This window comes from Epinephelus lanceolatus, chromosome 4 (genome assembly GCF_041903045.1).
Source record: "Epinephelus lanceolatus isolate andai-2023 chromosome 4, ASM4190304v1, whole genome shotgun sequence".
Classification (NCBI taxonomy): Eukaryota; Metazoa; Chordata; class Actinopteri; order Perciformes; family Serranidae; genus Epinephelus; species Epinephelus lanceolatus.
The window spans coordinates 14,055,638-14,076,024 of record NC_135737.1 but is presented as its reverse complement, the minus strand read 5'-3'; the positions used below and the strand labels follow the sequence as shown (position 1 = coordinate 14,076,024).

Genomic DNA, 20,387 nt, shown 5'->3' with positions numbered 1-20,387 from the left:
CTTAAAAACAGCTACATGTTGACCAGTTTCAACAGTAAAATGCTTAATTATACATCAGTAATGATAATGCAGTAGTATAGTGTAACACTTATAGGGGCCATCTTCTGCACCTCAGTGACATTTTCAGTGCATGACCTTTACTTGTAATGGAGTATTATATAATATAATAACAGTTTTGCTACTCATTCTTAACTTTCTGATTACTTCCTCTACCACTGTGTAGAAGGGAAACTCGTTGCTTCCATAGCCGCTTCAATGCTGCTATTCCTGCTGAACACACACACACACACACAAATGCACAGTCTGTCTTTTGTTACAATGTGCCACACCTCTGCAGGGTCAATGGTTAATGTGCATCTTGTGCCTCCAAAGTAAATATGGTGATGCAGGCCTGGGTTCGGTACCCTGCTCTGCCCCTCCTTCATCAGTTGTATAAAACCAGGCCTCCAGCAGAGATCAATTCCTGACGAGTCCTTCCTGATTCATTCTGCCTGTCCATCTCACCGACTGCTGCCATGGCATTTGTCGCTCCTCCTGGCTATCAGCCAGTCTACAGCCCTGTGAGTATCTGCATTGACTGCTGCTGAGAAATGCATTGCACTCAAGGTATAATGATTTTGAGTCAGCAGCTTTACAAAATATATTAAGCTGACAGTTCAGACAAAAGAGTCCAGTCCAGGCCTGTGTCTGGGATTTCGAAACTATATTTTGTTCTTCAGAGGACTTGATACAGAATTATGTTGCACTCCAGACAACAATATGATATATATATATATTGAAGATGCGTGAAGCTGTCTCATTTATGATGTGCTTGTCCAGATTAATGAAACTATGAACATTCAAAGATTTTGTAGGCTTATTTATTGATTATGATTGTGGTTAGTGATTGTTGATGCCACCGTAGATGTTCAAGGTTTAATAACCGTTGTGGGATTCAGTGAGTTTATTTGTTGAAAACTGCAACATGAGTAAAACATTTTGTTACTATGAGTTTCAGTATGATGTTGCCAATTCAATACATTTGGTCCAGCCCTAGTATCTACTGGTTTATGATAGTTAACTAAAACTATACTAGAAAACTAAAACTAGGTGTGATTTTTTTTTAGTTAACTGAAAAAAAAATTAAAATTAGACTCTAATTAAAAAATACAGGCAACTCAAATTATATTGTGTACTCACAAAACTAAAATAATAAAAGAAAAATACAGAAAATGCCTTTGGTTTTAGTCTTTGTCTGTTTGTTAAAACTAGTAAAAAATAAATAAATAAATAAGCAAACTCAACATTTTTAAACAATAAAAACTTAAATGAGCAAACCCACCCTGGACCCTAACTGAAACCGAACTGAAAAGTAAAATTAAAAATGAAATCAAAATACAAATGATTGAAAAATACAAAACTACAGTAACTGGCACATATTATGGGGAAGGTAAAACCAAAAAGCGTACAGTATAGTGACTGTACTTTCTTTCCACCACTACATTCAAGTAGTAAATGGTGAAATCAAACTAATACTTAATTCATTTTTATAGCGACTCTAAATAAGATCCTCCAGAGTCAAACTTTGTGACTTACAGATTTACTGTTTAAAATGGGACTGACTGTTGGAGCCTGTGCGTGTTGTACAATGTGGTTGAGTATTTTTGGGCACTGCACAGAATATTCCATATCTGGGGCCCATTTATGGAGGCCTGAGGGAGGGGATGTCCATCTACATCCAGGGCTCCGTTCCAGAGGACATTACCAGGTGAGTATTACTCTGTAGCATGGTACACTTTCAGTGTGAAATTCATCTTTTATATTTAAAATAATAGTTTCACCAAAAAAGGTCCATTTGTACAAGTTTTATGTGCATGGGGTTTTTTTATTTTCATTTTTTAATCTCTAACCAAAACCTTTTGACATCATTTGGACACTGGGGGAACACCCTGTGTAATCTCACTCAGGGTGGAACTGGTTTCTCTGCATTGTGAGATATCAAAGCAGGCTTGTAACACACAGCTCCACTTTTATCACCAAACCCTCCCCTTGTCAAAATAGTAATATCTGAGGTACTCCTACAAGCCATTAACTGACAGAGTAAACACTGCACACACCTTACTCTATCTTAACATCGCTCTTTCTTTCTTTCTTTCTTTTTTTTTTACAAGATCCTCATTATTTTTATGGTCTGCCCCACCTGCACTGTTTGTATTTCTATCTCTAAACAAACTTATCACTCAGGATTCAGTGACAAAATGTCTCAGTGTCACCTGCTCCTTTTGGCAGGTTCTTTATCAACCTGCTCTGCGGAGAGTCCGAGTCCAGCGACATTGCCCTCCACTTCAACCCTCGATTTGATGGCTGGGACAAGGTTGTCTTCAACTCATGTCAGGATGGATCCTGGGGGTCTGAGGACAAGATTCGTGATATGCCTTTCAGTAAAGGCCAGGCTTTTGAAATGGTCATCATGATTTCTTCACAGGGTTACCAGGTAAGACCAACCAGAGGGCCACAAATGATTTCAAACCATTTTTATGGATAACACTTTACTTGAACACATTCATGGACCATATATGGTGTGGCACTCTCTGCTTAACATTTGACATTACTCTGTTTCAGATCAAAGTTAATGGGAATGACTTCTACACCTTCGAACACCGTGTCCCTGTGGAGAGAGTTTGTGCAATGCAGGTCGCAGGAGATGTTTCTGTTCAGACGATTAACATCATAGGGGTAAGACTTCCCGTACCTGAAGCTTTCAGGGTGATGCTTTGGGCTTTGCTGGGACAAATAAATTCAGCAGCATAATAAATCATGTGCAACCGATTTCCTATGCTCTCTGCTTCTGTGTCAGGGTGCTTCAGGTGGCATGAATAGGTATCCTGGAGGAACGGGAGTGAGTAAACAGTCTTTTATTCTGTATTTGTGCTTGCTTTGTTTTTCCTGGATTTAAATGGTTTTAAAACGTCTCCTGCTTCAAGCCTCAAAGCTGAAACCTCAATGTCCAATGAAAAACATGTCTTACAGCTCCTATTGCTAGGGGGGTAAAACGATAGTTACTATAGGTCAGTGGTTCTCAAACTTTTTCTCAAACAGCAAACTCTTTATTTTCCCTACATTAATCATATTCAGTTATATTTCATGGCATTTTCCCCTGGTCATTCACACCCTACCTGCAGTGGCTATGCTCCACAGTTTGAGAACCACTGCTGCAGGTGAATATCTGGTCATTAAATGGCCCTTTATCAGTGGTGATAAGCATCATAGATTTGGGTAGTAATGCCTACCACACCTACTAGTAGGTTAAGAGGGTCATTATCAGGCCATTCAAGTGAAACACCATGAAAGGACTGCCATGTGCAAGAAAGTTAATATATAGGGAGGGAAGGAGAGGTGATTGATGGGTCAAACACCAGACATTCACCCATGACACTGGGCTTTGAGTCCCATGTGAAACAAGGTATTCATGCCTAACTATTATCTTTTTCTTAACCCAACCTGTTAAGTTTCACAGAGAGAGGACCCAATTACACCAAGCAGGAAGATTTAAGGAACAAATGGAGATTTATTGAAGTAAATCTAATAACAAAAGACAAAAACAGGCTGGCATCGAAACTGAGAGTTGTCTGAGGTAAATTAAAGTACAAAGAAAAACACAAAAGCTCAACAGAGGACCAACCAGTAATGGATTTAGGAACACAGGAAGAGAATCCAATAACGACAATAAACATTGTTTAAAGTGCTACCAAAAATAGCACCAGTACCAGTAGTGGTACTGGCAGTAGTGGTATTAGCACCAGTACGTCTGTGCTTGTGCGTGTGTGCCATTTTTTTCCTGGTAGGCATCACCTGATATGTTAAACAATGAGTGCTTTTTACAGCTCTGTCTGTACGTAATGTTTGTGTGTTCAGTTTTACACTTTTGTTTGGTCTTTTTAGGGTGGAATGGGAGGAGGAATGGGAGGCGGTATGGGAGGTGGTATGGGAGGAGGCATGGGAGTAAGTATACCTAATTTGGGTGCAGAAAATGAATTCAACACAGCATTGTACAGGATTCAACATGTTCACAACTTTTTAACAGGGAGGATATCCAGGAGGTTGCATGGGGGTATGCTATTTTTTTTTTTTTTTTACCTTTGAAGGCAGTTTCCTTTAAATATTACTGAAAATGTAGTGAAATTAAATGAGAATATTTCTACTTGCCCTTGCTTCTTCTAACTGATACACAGGGAGGATATCCAGGTGGCATGGGAGGAGGCATGGAAGGAGGCATGGGAGGAGGCATGGGAGGAGGAATGGGAGTAAGCATACTTCCTTTGTTCACTACAGGATGGTAGTAATTTCTTAAAGTGTGAAAATGAAATAACATACATCATTAAACATGATTTAATGTGCCCACCACTGTCCAACAGGGAGGATATCCCGGAGGCGGCATGGGGGTAGACAAATACTTCTATTTCTGCTCTTCACCAGTGCTCACATTTCAAATTTATATATTTTGTTATATTATGTCAAAAATACAACTAATTCACAATAAAAAAAAAACACAGAACAAAATGACATGAAATTGTCCTTTTTAATTAAAATACGTGTTTCTTCACAGGGTGGATATCCAGGAGGCATGGGAGGTGGTATGGGGGTATGAAACAATATCATGATTACTGATTTTGTTTTGCTTTTGTATTCTTTACACATTGTGTTGATTTATACTAAAATATGCCAAGCCAATTTGTCATGTGTAAGCTAAACAACAGTTTGTATCTAAACAATAGATTGTGTTCAGTGGACTGACTTTATTTTTTCTTCTGTCAGGGAGGATTTCCAGGATCAAACCTGCCGGTGAGAATACTGCATAATTACACATTCATAAAGCCCTCTGTATGATTTTTTTCTGACCACTGTTAATCCAATTTAAATCTTGTATCTGTTAATGTCATTATAGGGCATGGGTGGGCAGCCAGTCTACAACCCTGTAAGTAAAATTAGCAATTCAGGCTCATGCAGGCCAGTAGTGTTGCAGTAGAGTTCTGGATTTATTGTCATGTAACCTGTCTTATTTTGTTTTTGCTGTGTGTTTTAAGCCTGTGCCTTACTCCAACATGATCCCAGGAGGGATGTACCCTAAGAGGACCATCATCATCAGAGGCATTGTACCCTATGGAGCAGACAGGTGTGTGTTTATTAGTGCACATACACTGAAATCACTGTAGTGTGAGTGCTAATAGACACTTCCTGGGTCTGTGTGTTGCAGAATGAGCATCAACTTCATGGTGAGCAGATCTCGGGACGTCGCCTTCCACATGAACCCCAGGGTGAGGGAGGGGATTGTGGTGAGGAACAGCATGATTGGAGGCGACTGGGGCCAGGAGGACAGAGAGCTCAGCATGAACCCCTTCATGGAGGGACAGTACTTCGATGTAGGTCTTTATATTTGGTCCCATGTGGTCTACTTTTCTATTATTATTTTGACTCACCGTGGGTCAGCTGTGTCTTAATTTTTCCTTTTCTTTTATGTTTCTCAGATGTCGATTCGCTGCGGGAACCAGAGGTTCAAGGTGTTTGTGAACGGGCAGCACTTGTTTGACTTCTTCCACCGCCTGCAGTCCTTCAATGAGATTGACTTGCTGGAGATAGAGGGCGACGTGCAGATCTCCTACATCCACTTCTGAGACTATGCACCTGTTGTAGTTATTCTCTAATTGGGGCTACATTTCACATTAAAAAAGCACAAATGTAATGTGCTTTCTCATAAAAGCAATCAGTGATTTATGGTTAAAAATATCCACTAACTGCAGAGCTTCAACATTAGCAACCTTTTTGACATTTTAAAGGAAAAGCATATTTTTGCTAGTTGCCCGTAGGGTCACGTCAACTATGTTACTCATGAGTTGGCCCATACTGGTTGACTAAGTTGACAGCAGACAATTTAACAATTTTAGCCCCTAATTTCAATGGTAGGCCTAGCATGGCTGACAACATGCTGTTGTCTTTAGCAGGTTAATACCAAATTTCAACATACATTTGAATTAGAAACATAAAAGATCTGTGAACCATAAAATGTACGCAACATAGTTGACGGTCAATTAATACAGTCCTACACAATGCACTGTTACTGACAAAATATTTAAAAATATGAAAGGACACACACCATTTTCAAGATGGCCGCCACTGAGAAAGATGACATCCTGTGATGCTGGTCACATGGATTTGGAACAAGCCATTTCTTAGGTTTTTTTTTTTTTTTTTTTGTATTTGATTTAAATATGAAACTCAATATAAGAACTTGTTTTTCTAAAGTGTTTAGAGCTTTTAAATAACAGATAATGCTAACTAATAGTTTTTAATTATTTTGATGTCAAGACCCACTCAACTGAAAAAATGGAAATTGCAAAAACTGTTGATGTGTGCAACATTGTGCATAAAATGTTTGATTTTATAATAGGCTTCCCTTAATTGGTAAGAAAATAGTTTTTAAAAATATTATCTTTAATAGACATGAAATGTACCCCCAGTTTTAGAATCACTCAAAAAAGTTGTACATTTTCATTGATTGTGTGTGTCATGTCAGCTGTTATTTGATCTTTCAGAGTATATGTCCTTACCTCAGGTCCTTAAACTTCCAGCTGTGTATTGCAGATCTTGATTAAGACAAAGGTGACCTCATCATCGGCTGTATTGTTGAGTTAATAAATGTAAGTAACACGTATGATATAGATGAGATAAACGTTGACTACAACAAAGCTCATTCATGATGAACATATTTATTTCTTATACAAAATACTGTAGGTACTGTATAAAACTTTGTTTACAAATCATGACAGTGACAATATAAAGGCAACTATAGTACAGTCTTCTCCCAATTCAACACACCAGGAGAATCACAATCCACACACACACATTGATGCAAAAATACTGGCTCTCTGAAGGCACTGAAGGTAAAGTTTTAAGGCTGAACCGATTTTGTTCATTAAGGAGTAATTTGTTTTTGCTGGAATCTCCTTGGAGCATTACTTTAACTTTTTTACTAAATGAAAGGATTAATGAACGGGTTTACCAGATACAGGCCCAGGGGCCAAAAGTGTCAGGGCCCCTCCCCTGGCCTTCACCTGCAAAATGTTACTCAAATGAACATGTGCTGACCCGGAGGAGACTCACAATGACCACAAAGAAACATAAAATGACTACACGGAGACAAAAGAAGGCCAAAAAGAAAAACAAAAAGGCTACAAAGAGATGCAAAACAGCTGCAAATAGACACAAAAAGACAATGACTATGAAAATGGTCAAAACAGCCACAAAGATACTCAAAGTAACTATCAAGAGATGCAAAGCAACTTCAAGAACACTCAAAATGACCACAAAGTAACAATTAACTACAAAGAGACATAAAATTACCACAAAGCGGTACAAAATCACAGAGATTGTAACGACTACAAAAACACACAAAACTACAACAAAAAGGGGCTAAACAACTGTAAAGCTCTATGTAGGAGAGGTGGTGAGGCCTTCTGCGTGTCTGTGCCCAGGAGCCCGTTTTCTCATAATCCGCCCATGCTAAACACCTCAATGTTTCAAACACAGTGGCTGGTGTAACACTGTGGGTATATCTGCTTTCAAACTGGTGAAATCTTGATACAGACCAAACAAGACCAGTGCCTCAGTCTTAGCACCACTCTGTAGGACTATAACTCAATGACTATTCAGTACCAAAGGTATAACAAGAAAAGTACATTTCATCTAAACAAGGAATTTCAGTAATGCTACAGGTATAAAATATCACTGTATACTGTTTCATATAGTACCTTTGATGTATACATCTGAGAAACACAGCGCCTCATTGAAACAATAGCTCTCCCAAAATGTGTGTTGGAATATGGTCCATTCCAATGACAAAAGTATAAACTAAAGCAAATATATATATATAGTGTGGATATATATAAAAATAAGTGCATGCACAATGCAAAGTTGCAGCTAGTGAGCCTCAAAGCACACTTGCTGCTGCTTTCTGTCTCCTCCTCCTCCTCAACTCTGCTGGTACCAGAATTCTATTTACAGTGCTAAACCTCGAGAAACAAAAATACCGCAGAATAAAAGAGCGCCAGGATGATGTCAGATGATGAGGTTAGTCATGTTTCCCAGTCTCCCAGTCTTTGCTCATTTATGGAAAGCACTCCACTGAATGGAGTTAAAGAAGTATTTCACTGATGGAATGATGGTCTTGGTCTATAAACCTGGGCTGTTTATGCAGTAAAAAAACGCAAAAAGGGCTGTGGCATTTGCTTCTGCGAAAGAGGTAGAAAACCTACAATTACCAGAATGCACTTTGCCACATTGAACCAATAAACACTCCCAAAAGGTGGGTGATGTAATGCGAGCTTTTCCATTTTCCCACAGGAAACAGCTGGCTGGTAACAAACAGTCTCAAATTACAGATAAACAGTGCACTAAAACATGTTTCTGGAGACATTTAAGGTGAGAAATATGAGATATTGTAACAGAATATTGATTCATATTTTGTCAGCACTGCTCAGTTTTATCATTTGATCAGTTTGGACTGAGTTTGAGAGAGGCCAGTCTCTCTCTCCCAATCTGCTTCTATACTCTCTGTGTCCGGGCATACAAAAATGCGGAAGTACAATCTGTAGTTCAAGCAACAGCCCTAGAACCACAAAAAATTGAGCTGAGAGATGAGCAAGGAGATCTGTGCACTGGTAAGATGAGAACATTTACCACAGTTCATTTATACATGCTACCCACATTGTTATGATACAAAGCTGTTTAAAAATGGGCACATTATCCCTTTAAATGTGTTCACAGGCTTTGTTCTCTGCCTTTATGAATATGCAAGTTGTTACATGTGAACTAATTTCATGAGAGGCGTCTGCAGGAAGACTGTCCAGAAAGTCATTAACACAAAAAAGGCGTAAAAGATATACAAATTATCAACAAACATACAATGATATAAAAACATTAGTGCAAAGTTGTAGAAATACAAAAATCAGCATTTTAAAAAAAAGACAAAATAAGTAATAACACTGTGCTTGAGCCAAATGCAAAGGTGAGGAGCTTATCCCGCCATTTGCCTTGGGTAACTCCATTATGTCCGTACCGAGCCTCAGTCCATCCACCTGCCTCTGATTATCTGTACCCTCTTGATTTGACCAGTACCTCTGCCACTGCTGAGCAAACTCTCAGGTTCCTGAGTTGTGACAAAGATGTATGGAGTAGTTGAATTAGGACTTTCACATGTTACCTTGTGTGGACGGTACATGGCTCATGGTGCTTCATGCACACCTAGCAGTATGACCCCTGGAGAGGAAGCAGGGGTTGTTAGAGCGCTACATTAGGCTATCATACAAACTCCTGTGGGTTTTGATCAATAAGATGGAGGATCCTCATTCAAAACAGCCTCACACAAAAGTCTCTAAAGCCTGAAGTGGAATTTATTTTCTCAGCAAATTTGGTCTCTTTATATTGTTTAAATGTATTACTTATTTTTAAAAATGATATTTCATTTATATTCTGTTGCTGTCGGGTAAAAGTCTGAACTTTAGGTATGGTGAACTTTAGCTGAAGGATTATGACATCTGTAAAAAAAAAAAAAAAATGCAGCTTGAAGTTGAAAAATTATGGTGCTCAATGTTAAAAAAAAAAGCAGCCCAACAGCGACACCGCTGGGGATTTTAGCCCTAAACTCATCTTATTGTCCTTCATAAACTGTATCAAAGCAGCCAGTCATCTTCATCAGATGACACCTTCAGTGACAGAGACACTGTTGCTGCTTCCTTTCTTCCCTACCAGTCCTTGACTTATTTTTGCTCAGTTACACAGGAGCATGGATTCAGATGGGTGAGGTTTCTCCATCAGAGGAACACTTTCCTCAGCTGGTGCGAGTCCTCCATCTTAGCCCTTACTCACAAGTTCGAGCTCCTGAGTTTGTTTGGTTGTAGATTCAGCCTGGCAGTGTCTGAACTGGTTTCACAGAGATTTTCTAGCTTAATCGTGTGAAGGAGATCAATCTGTTGTATGCAGGTAGTTGTGCAGGTATGGTATTTTATTGCTATAGTGACTAGGAATTAATTTCTCTGATTGTGCTGCAGTGTACGTGTCCTTTAAACTTGTTCACCCACCATCCATAATTGTGTTTGTCCTGCTACACTTGTGCTTACAAATGTGCTAATTTCAGAGGGTTTACAAAGGAGATAATCCTAGTCCTTCATCTCCTTGGAATGTCTTCGGCTGTGTGTGTAGTTGTGCAAAATATGAATGTAGGGGCACGTTAGGTTTCTTACAGTCAGTAGCAAGAGGCTGGATCTCGTTCATGGACTGGGGTTAAAAGGTAGCACGCTTTGGCAGTGACGAGTCTTGTCATTTTTAAGAGTGAAGCCATCACTGCCAGGGCATTTTCCTGGACCCTTCCCTGTCCTCCAGCAGCTCGACAGTTGGGGTGGGAGCTGGGGTGGGGTTGGGAGTGGAGTGGCAGGAGGGCTGTATAGGCAGCGTGGCTGTGGAGGATGACACTGGCATGTCCAGGCTCTCCAAGGACTCAGAGAGGGCTCGGTTGGTCTCGTGTTGGGGACAGAGGACGTAGCGGTTGGGGTGGTGGACCTCCACTGTGGTCACAGAGTCTAGGCCCTTCAGGCAGAGAGGGGCCGGTCCCCCAATGGGGTCACGGCCACCAACGGCCCCTAGCTCCATGGAAGACTCGTCCATGTTGACGTACAAGATCTCATCTGGGTCCTGGGTGTCTGGAAGATCCTCAAGGGCTTTTTCCAGCTCGCAGCGCAGGGACTCAAATGACGGGCGATCCTTCGGGCTCAGCAGCCAGCAGGAGAACATCAGGGCGTAGCTGGAGAGGAAGAAGAAATAATCATTGTATTTAATGTAGAATTCAAATGGAATATGATATAAAAAGTATATATAGTAATCGTAGTAGTATATAATAGTATATAAGTAAGTATTTAGTAGTAGGTCTCTTCTCCAAAACAAATGGAGATTGGTGATTTAAACCAGTGAAAACACTGAATAAATTTCATGTTCATTTTTTTTTTCTAACACTGCTCATTGCGGAGAGGCTGCAAATTATAGTAGCTAACGTGAAAACGCAAATGGCCCTATCTAGAATCAGTTTTTGGTTTGTCTGTTTCAGACAGAGGGTTAGCTTACCTAGAAAGCCTTTGTTTCCCCCCAAAAAAAATTCCAGATAATAAATTAATATTTATTACTATGCTGTTATAAACATGGTATATACATATCTTAAACCGGATGTTTCCATGAAATTCCTTTTACCTATTCTATCTCCACCACTTCAATCTTTTCATGGTTCTACAACTAAATTGGTCAGAAGTGGCAGAAGTGTTGTCTTGGAAAATTTTCCTATGATTAGCAGCAAATAATAAATTCCTTTTTCCTGGAATTTCCTTGGATATTATCTGGAAATTGTGAAACTTATAAAATGATGTTACCTGAAAATCATACAAAAGCATGCTTTCAAATTACTGTTAAACAAGTTAGACTGAAACTAATTACTAACTAATGAAACTTCATATCATTAAAATATCAGTCCTACACTTATTACTAAGGAAGGGGCAAGCAGATCTGTTTTTAGCCTCTAGCCTCTAACCATAAAGCAATCATTATGGGAAAAAAGGTACTTCTAATCAGGATGCGAAAGATTCCCAAAGTACTTCATCATCAGCTGAGTGTGTTTAGTGAGGAATGTGAAGAAGCCGGCACTCACATGCTGTCCAGACAGTCCGGAGGCTGTTTGAGACGGTTCCCCTGTCTCAAGTAATCATAAATCTCACTGTTTTCCACCCCAGGGTATGGAGTCTGGCCCCGTGTGGCGATCTCCCACATGGTGACGCCAAATGACCACTGAGAGAGAAATAGAGAGAAGGAAAGGTATAGGAAATGGTAAGGAGGGAGAGAGAGGGAAAGGGTTAAAGAGTTTTGAATTCCTTTAGGGTTTTACACACCTTGTCACGCACAACTCAAACATTAATCTGCACTGGTCAAACACTAGCTATGGGAATAACACAGCCATGTTTGTCTAGGCTTTACGGACATCCTTCTACGCACAGCTTACTAAAGAATGTACATCCTTTTTAACACTTTCACATGTGCATGGAAACCAGGGCCCCTCGCGCATACATACATACTCCCAGTCATAATATCAGCTGTTACTGCTCATGTCTGTCCCAAATGTTAATATGTATGTAAAGTATATTCTACTGAAAACTGAAAACTTTCAGTTCTCTCATCATGAGGATATTACAGTAGTGCCATTTCTCAGTTTTGAAGCGTAAAAAAAAGGTCAAAAGTTAATCACTGAACTGATAATAGACTGAAATTCATCTGTTTTTGTAACTTGTGAGGACATTGTCTCAACTTGCACTCATTTCCTGGAGGCCAGACTTTACCATAACAACTACATGCACAACTCTGGACTATCCCTTTACCATTATGGTATCCTTAGAGCAATAGTCATCCAAAATTGACGTTTTCCTATACACTCACCTCATGTAATTTAATTTAATTTTTTTAATGTTTTTTTTTATATACTTTATTAATCCCCGAGGGGAAATTCAATTTTTCACTCTGTTGTCAATTACACACAGGTCCGAACACACACATGCACAAACTGGACCCATACATGCACTAAGTGGAGAGATGTCAGAGTGGGCTGCCCATGACAGGCGCTCTGAGCGGTTGGGGGGTTCGGTGCCACCTCGGTGCCACCTCGGCAGTGCCCAGGAGGTGAACTGGCACCTCTCCAGCTACCAGTCCACGCTCTGGACGGGGACTTGAACAGGCGACCCTTCGGTTCCCAACCCAAGTCCCTATGGACTGAGCTACTGCCGCCCCCCTACTGTAGACATCAGTTTTGACAGTGGAACTAAAATAAACCATCTAGCCTACTGAAACTTCTTAAACTAGCCAAAGTAGAGTGCCACAGTAGAGTGCTTCCATTTCATCCTGTCTCTCGCCTTGATGCTCCAAAATGTTGTTTTAATGTAATGTAATTAGTCATACAATGGTGAAATGATGATTGATTGGAAAACACTGAGCAAGTGAATTTCCTTTGGGATCAATAAAGTATTTATCTATCTATCCATGTAGCTGACATGGGGTAATGCATTAGGCTGCAGGGTGCTTTAAGAAGTTTCTATAGAGTTTTTGATTCCTTCTGCTGTGAAATTTATCACCACTTAAATGTCCAGTGTGTAGGGTTTATAAGCATCTGTTGGCAGAAAATGGTATACAATATCTGTAACTATTAGTCATTAGTTTATAATCACCTGAAAATAGAAACCATTGTGTTTTGTTACCTTAGAATGAGCTGTTTATATCTACAGTAGCCCAGAACGGACAAACCAAAGACCTGTTCTAGATAGGGCCATTCGCTTTTTCACATTTTTGTACTGTCACCGTATTTCTCCTACACGCTTGGTACATGGGAGAAATTTCAGTTCTGCAACCTCACCACTAGATGGCACTAAATCCTACACACTGGACCTTTAAACAATCCACTGCAACTTTTAGAAACAATTTCAGGTCTTTTAAAGTCTTTTAATACTCAAAAAAAGATATTATGGAAAAAGTAATATATTAGGTGTCATTCTTAAACATAAGCTAAAGCCAAATAACCCTAATAAATTGTTTAACCTTGTGGGGACCAGTCCCCAGACGAGAGAGGAGTCCCCACAAAGGAATTAATACACACACTCACACACACACACACACACACAAACACATAGTGGGTGAACTAACCACATCACTCTTAGTGGTGTAGACACGATCAGCCAAGCTTTCAATAGCGATCCATTTGACGGGCATCTTTGAGATCCGCCCCTGCCTGTAGTAGTCTCCATTGTAGATCTTCTTAGAGAGGCCAAAGTCAGCCACACATACATTCATGTTCTCATTCAGCCTGAGGAGGAGACACAAGAGTGTTAGAGCGCTGCAATTCTGGAAAAGGGGCATTCAGGCAATGATGGGAAGTACAAAAACAAGATAAATCCAAGTGCTGTAAAATTTTGAGATGTTTAAGAATTTACTTTAGAAAATCTCTACTTCTACTCCACTACATTTTTGTACTTGTTTATCCCACTACATTTACTTAAAAGCTGTAGTTGCTAGTTATTTTCTACATACAAAATATATGATAGTATTATAAAATAGGAAGCACAGTTTATTAAACGTAATACCCATGCTGGAATGGTATGCCTGTCCTGTATCATATTAGCCTTCTTGGACTTCCCCTCTCCCAGATGTTGTTTTGAGCACAGTCTCTTGGTCTACTTTTAGTTCTCTTTAAGTTCCTCTTGAAAGAACAAGTGATAACACATACAGGAACCAAGAAAGTAAAAAGTGGAAGCAGGAATTGTGCTTACATGCAGTTGCGAGCGGCAAGGTCTCTGTGGATGAAGTTCTTGCTGCTGAGGTACTCCATCCCTCGGGCAATATCGGTCATAAACTTTACCAACATTTGAGATGGGAGGTACTGCAGGACAGCGCAGATAGAAAAAGGTTTCAGTCACACACAGCTGACATTTCTTTTCTGCACAGTAGAGGGCACTAGAGTCTTTGAGGACCTGTGATCTATCTGAACTTAATGTTCCCTGCCCCATATACTAACAGCCTCCTCCTGTGGGAAGAATCGGATTCAACACCATTATGTTTTTGAATGTTTGCCGAGCTCATGGATGTTTCAACATTCTGTAAGAATCTTGTTTTGATTAGGCTTGTGTTTCTCAACTCGGCTCTTTGGGGACTTACTGCGTACAGCACTTCTCGATTCCAAAAAGACATCTCATCCATTAATAAGTTAGCAGATAGCAGCAACAGACACATATCTGGTGTTTTCATGACTTCAGAGTGTATGCGCTGCCAAGAAGGTGTGGATAGGGACTTACTGTAACAAACACTTTACGTCTACATTGACCTTTGGATTCCATTTTGCTGACAGACATTCATGTGAACTTCTAAACCCTGTACCCATTAAGCTGTTAAACTGTGTGAGACTGTGTGCGTGCGACTGCCTGTGTTTGCACGAGTGTATGTGTTGCTGACTCTGCTTTTATGTTTTTTTGTTTAAAATCAGACTAACCACAGGACAGTCTCCCAGCCTTGAGTATAGCAGATAGCTGTGCAGGTCGCCGTGTTTCATATAGGGCAGGATGACCACAGGGGAGGGGTAACCTTCACTCTCCACAGTCTGCAGACACACACCTGGAAAAACACCTCAGCTTAGTATTATACACAAAGACTACAAACATGTTCTCTACACATAGAAATTGCATAGAGATATTACTCATTATCTTAAAACAACTCTTGAATTTGCTAATTAAATAAGACACTACTTTTTAAAGGGTTCGTTCGTATATTTGTGGTTTCTTTTGCCCAGGATTTTAAATATTCATTTCAAACATTTAATCTTTCCAAAGACTAATGCCATTGATATTCTTAATAATTTTCTAAAAAAAAGTCTAAATCAGGACTATTACTTCGGTAGAAAGTAGTTCCATCAAAAACTATTTATAGTGAGGATTATAGGGAACCTGAGCAATCTTCAAACACTTGAACAAGAACTGAACAAGACTGTTTTTCTGATGATGTATTGCTGTTTAATCTTTTTTTTAAATGCAATGTTTAATGTCAAAGGAATACTTTATCCACAAAATGACCATTTGTGAATTAATTATTCATGTTGTGTTACCTTGAATTTGTAAAGAAAACTTTGCTTTTCTCGCATGACTCCAAGGAAAACTGCAGACATGTTGATTTATTGATTGACTGGGTACAACAGTGAAAGTCCTGCAGTGTAATCCAAGTCTCATTTATCCAGCTGTATGCTCAGTACTTCACAAACACACCCATTTTATTTAAAAAAAAACCTTAGTATTAGAGTCTGGCTTTGAGGAGAGCATAGACAAGTTTCACTTTTAGTTCAGTTTTAGGTACTAAAGTTTTTGCAAAAATGTATGTGTTTGGGAAGTACTGAGCATACAAGTGGATAACTGAGACTTGGATTATATGGCATGAGTTGGGAAAGTTTGTAAATGGATATTGTGATATAGTTTTGCTGTTGTTAAACATGGTCCCCATCAATCAATAAATCAACGTGTTCGTCGTTTTCTGCAGAGGCATGCAAGAAAAACAAAGGTCTCTTTACAAAGTCAAGGTAACATCGCGTGACTAATTGATATAATGGTCATTTTGTGGGTGCAGTATTCCTTTAAATGTATTCACCTGCACTGTGCCTATCTGAAAACCTGGGTAAAGAAACCCAAGAATACAGGGTAAGAGAGAAAACGTGTCTTTTTGTAACATCAATTAGCTGATCTTTGATGTGGTGGGTGGGCAGTATGAACTCACCTAGAAGCCTCATGACATTGGGGTGGTCAAACTCTTTCATGCAGGCGGCCTCACGGAGAAAATCTTCCATCTCTGAGCGTGTACAGATGGCAACTGTGGAGGAGACAAGCAGAGGTGAGGCCGTGTGGTTTTGTTAAGCTCATGGCTGCCAGGTTGAGAGGTGGCCAGGGTTAGAAATAAACTTTTATTTCAGAAGATGTTTTGGCTCCTGAACTTATTAAACTATGATTTAAGACATGTTAGCAGTTTTTACCACTAAGTTTGTTTTAACTTCACCACCACAGTTTAAAACTGGCAGAAATCTCACATTAGAGGGTGGCGCTGTTTTTTCCCAACTTTTAGTTGCTTGTAATCCCTCTTTTTCCCCTCAACTTCACTTCGTTTTTACACAATTGTCTTTATTTTGGTACTCCGGTCAACACAGGGTCAATTTTTTCTTCTGCCAATATTTTTCACAAGCTGCATCGTTGTCTGTTTTCCGATCAAAAACTGACATTTTTGCCCCCAACACTTGTTAATTTCTGACCCAGGGGGCTGTGCATCAGTTGGTCTGTGTCTCCAAGATGAAGGGATTCATTGTGGTGATTGCTGAGTACTTTTACAGTCTACTCACTCTTCATAGTCTTGACAGCAACTTTGAGAACAGACTCCTCCTGAGTCAGCAGCCCTTCCATCACAGAGCCAAACTCCCCTGAAGAAAGAAATTAAAACACAATCAAACACCCAGTTTAGATGCAACAATATTAAATGTCATATTAAACAGTGAGGAGTTGTTCGTCTACTGACTTCACAGAGTACAAGGCTATGAGGTTATCTCTTTGTACACTGTTAGACTAGACCCAGGGTCAAAACATGTTAGTGTTAGACAGAAATGACTGGAGATAAGTGGAAAGCACGCATTAGTGCTGCTGCAAATAAATCCTAATTATGAACTACAGTATGTACCAACCCTGTGTTTACAAATGATCTTTTCACCTTGTTGTTTGTCAGGCACTCCCTGTACTTACACCGTACATATCAACTCCAGGCTGTCCCAGAAATAGGACTGACACAAACAAAAGAAAGCAGTACCTTCTCCCAGGGTCTTTCCCAGGGTGAGTTTATGTCTGTCCACCATCACGTCTTGGAGCTTCTGCTTCAGCTCGTCGCTGATGCCCAGGCTGTTCACTGAGGAGGGAAAAATAAGGAATTTTAATGGTGTTTGGGGCGTAAAGAATTTTAATGAACAACACAGAAAAGAGTGGAATAACAGTCAGACTGTAAAACCTAAATGCACAACACCAAGCCAAAAACAAAGTGTTAATAAACACTGCCAGCTTGAACAACAATGGAAATAAGACTATAACTGAACTAAAAACCACCCTGTCTACTTGTAAAACTCACTAGAAAAAAAACATCTTAGCTTTATTCTTTTTGTTATGGCAGAAAATGAGGTCACATAACATTATTTGATTTGTACTAAATAAGTCAGTATCTATTGTTTCTAATGCACAACATTCAGGCGTACTTAAAACTTACTTTAAACATCAATGATCATATCTTACAAAAAGTCTCATCACTTTCAGAGTGTTAAAATTTGAGTCTACACTGCAAATAAATCTTCAAGTCAAAACGAAAAACTACACATAAATATAACTGGAACTAAAACTACCAAACCCCAAAACTTAAACTAAAACTTGAAGCGATGGTTTGGATCTTTTGAAGTGGGGCTGTATGAGGTACTTATACATAATCAGTGTATTACATACAGTAGATATCTGTTGGCAGTTTGGCCCCCCGTTTGGAGAAACAGATCTTAGTCCAACATGGAAGCCAAGCAGTGTACTGCTGTGGACAGGGGCAGCAAAGTCCTACCTAAAAACATAAATATTAGTTTATGTGTATGCTACATTTAGAATATTTGCACTGCTTTACCAGACAGGGCTGAAATGAGTGAGAAATACAGTCTCTTTAAAGCCAGACTCCACTGAGAAGAACAGTGATTTACAGTAACATGAACACAGGAGCGGCTGGTCAACCGCTGTTATTTTGTCAGTGTTAATGTGTGACTTTGGCATTTAAAAGGGTTTGTTTGGATTCCCATGAGTCACACAATAACACAAACACACTGACTGATCAAGGCAGTGGTAGACCAGATCAGCAACACCAAATTACAGTTTTTGTCAGCGGAGTCTGCTGGCTTTGACGGGATTGTAGATGGGGAACTGAAGGTATTAATTGCTTCCTCATCGGAAATGTCTGTCTGATGAAGAGGTAAAGGGGTGAAAATACTTGCAATATGGCGTGCACTTAAACTGTTAAATGTTTTTATTGGCTAAAATATGTTTTGCTGCCGCCCCCATCCACAGCAGTACATTGCTTAGCTTCCTTGTCAATACTCCTGCTGCTTCTCCAAAGTGAGAGTGTGCAGACCACCGTCTAACATATGTAATACACTGATTATGTATCCCATACAACACCACTAAAAAAATACAAACTATCCCTTTAAGTGCAGCTGAAAATAGAGTCAAAAACAAACAAAAATTTAAAAAATAATCCCAAACTATAATAGGTCCACTGTCTGACTATCTGACATGGAGCCTCTCTGGGCTCTCAGATGATTGACCATGTGATCCTGCAGGGGAGCAGGTTGGGGACTTGAGGTCAGAGGATTTACGCTGGTTTAAATATTCCTGACTCCCTTCAACCAGCTGGCTGTCATGGAGCTGTATGGTGACGAGCAGACTGTGCTACAGACATCAGCTCTGTTTTCACATCTGGGCCAGAATATGACAAGGCAACGACATGTATCAGAAGACCCTCTCCAGCTGCTGCTACACCATCAATCTGCCACGCGACAAACAACAATGTGCTCAGTCCTCAGGCATTTTCCAACACATGCTGGCGTGACCAGCTATTAGCCAATGCATGCAATAACCGAAGCCCCAGGGTTTCGACTTTGTCCTGAGAAGTGGTCAAAATTACTGGTCAACATCAGCAGCCTAAATCCCACCCAAATCCCTCCAATCTGACCCCTTCCTTTATTCCCACTGAACTTTCCCTCATTCACTTAGAGTACACATTATCTGCACATCTCTTTTTTTGGTTAGTCTCATTTTACTCTCTGAATAAGTTTTTTTTCTACAGTTTTGCCTTTCCCCTGGCGCCTTTGTGGCGGCAGCAAGCTGAGACTTGTGTATGAGCTCTGTACAAATATTACACCTGGGACAATGTCATGGCTTGAATGTGACCCAGCTGTGTGAAATTTGAGTCTGCATGCTGTGTTTACAGGTAAGTATCTCTGTCTGTAATCATGAGGCCTCACAGGGACTTTGTATTTCACTAGTATGAGGTCATAGCGCCACTTGGACAAGACTTGAAACTCTCACTTTACTCCCCAAAGGTGAAATGACCTCCAGTCAGAGCAGTGAAGTAACTCCTCGTCTGTTGTTACAGGCTGCTTAAGTTTGAAATCTCATTCATAGGAGGGGTACGTCAAGTCACTCTCTCCCTGATGTAAACGTATCCCCATAGTATGCTGTTATCTTGATTTCACCTCCCCGCTCCCTCCTCTTTCCTCTGCTCTGCTCTGACAGTAAAATGCAGTTGAGTTAAATTTAATTCTGCCGTCAGTTAACTGACTACACAGGGCACAACTTCATACATGGCTTTACTGTACATCTAATTGATATGATTATAAAAAAGATAAAACTTTATAGAGCACAAGGGGCACAGTGTTGTTGTGAAGTGTGTCAGCTGACTGAACACTCCAGGGCTGTTTTCACAGCTGTGGGGAATGAATTAGCTCTTCGCATTCCTGCCTTTGATCAACCAAACAAACCGAGGACGTGATTCTTGTCTTGAAAAGTGGAGAAGAGAACTGTCATTGTATGTCATTACAACCAAAGATCTCCTTCCACTGAACTGTTGGATCCGAGCCCAGGGCATGACAGAAAATGCTACCTTTTTTGTACTGCTATCTATCCTGGGGACAGAGGCACGTTTGGGCATGCAGTGAGATTCATCTTATACTGCTGTAGGGACAA

General features: G+C 40.0%; 2 protein-coding genes across 2 annotated transcripts in view; one reads left to right on the top strand and one right to left on the bottom strand.

The window, feature by feature from the left end:
- The first annotated feature begins 435 nt into the window (after positions 1-435).
- Positions 436-6,727, top strand: LOC117259170 (galectin-4-like). Its single transcript, XM_078166918.1, has 15 exons — positions 436-560; positions 1,659-1,747; positions 2,269-2,473; positions 2,602-2,715; positions 2,837-2,878; positions 3,922-3,981; positions 4,064-4,090; positions 4,212-4,283; positions 4,395-4,421; positions 4,586-4,621; positions 4,795-4,821; positions 4,925-4,954; positions 5,064-5,152; positions 5,234-5,399; positions 5,505-6,727. The coding sequence occupies exons 1-15, from the start codon at positions 516-518 to the stop codon at positions 5,649-5,651; spliced, it is 1,176 nt and encodes a 391-aa protein (XP_078023044.1). The 5' UTR covers positions 436-515; the 3' UTR covers positions 5,652-6,727.
- Positions 6,728-6,732: 5 nt separating this feature from the next.
- Positions 6,733-20,387, bottom strand: part of axl (AXL receptor tyrosine kinase) — a 36,286-nt gene continuing 22,631 nt past the window's right edge. The window contains exons 13-20 of the mRNA XM_033631414.2: positions 17,434-17,529; positions 16,976-17,053; positions 16,363-16,455; positions 15,095-15,216; positions 14,379-14,488; positions 13,756-13,915; positions 11,723-11,859; positions 6,733-10,831 (exon numbers count right to left, since the gene is read on the bottom strand). Coding sequence (XP_033487305.1) covers positions 10,372-10,831; positions 11,723-11,859; positions 13,756-13,915; positions 14,379-14,488; positions 15,095-15,216; positions 16,363-16,455; positions 16,976-17,053; positions 17,434-17,529 — 1,256 coding nt within the window. The 3' untranslated portion in view covers positions 6,733-10,371. The remainder of the gene's footprint in view (positions 10,832-11,722; positions 11,860-13,755; positions 13,916-14,378; positions 14,489-15,094; positions 15,217-16,362; positions 16,456-16,975; positions 17,054-17,433; positions 17,530-20,387) is intronic.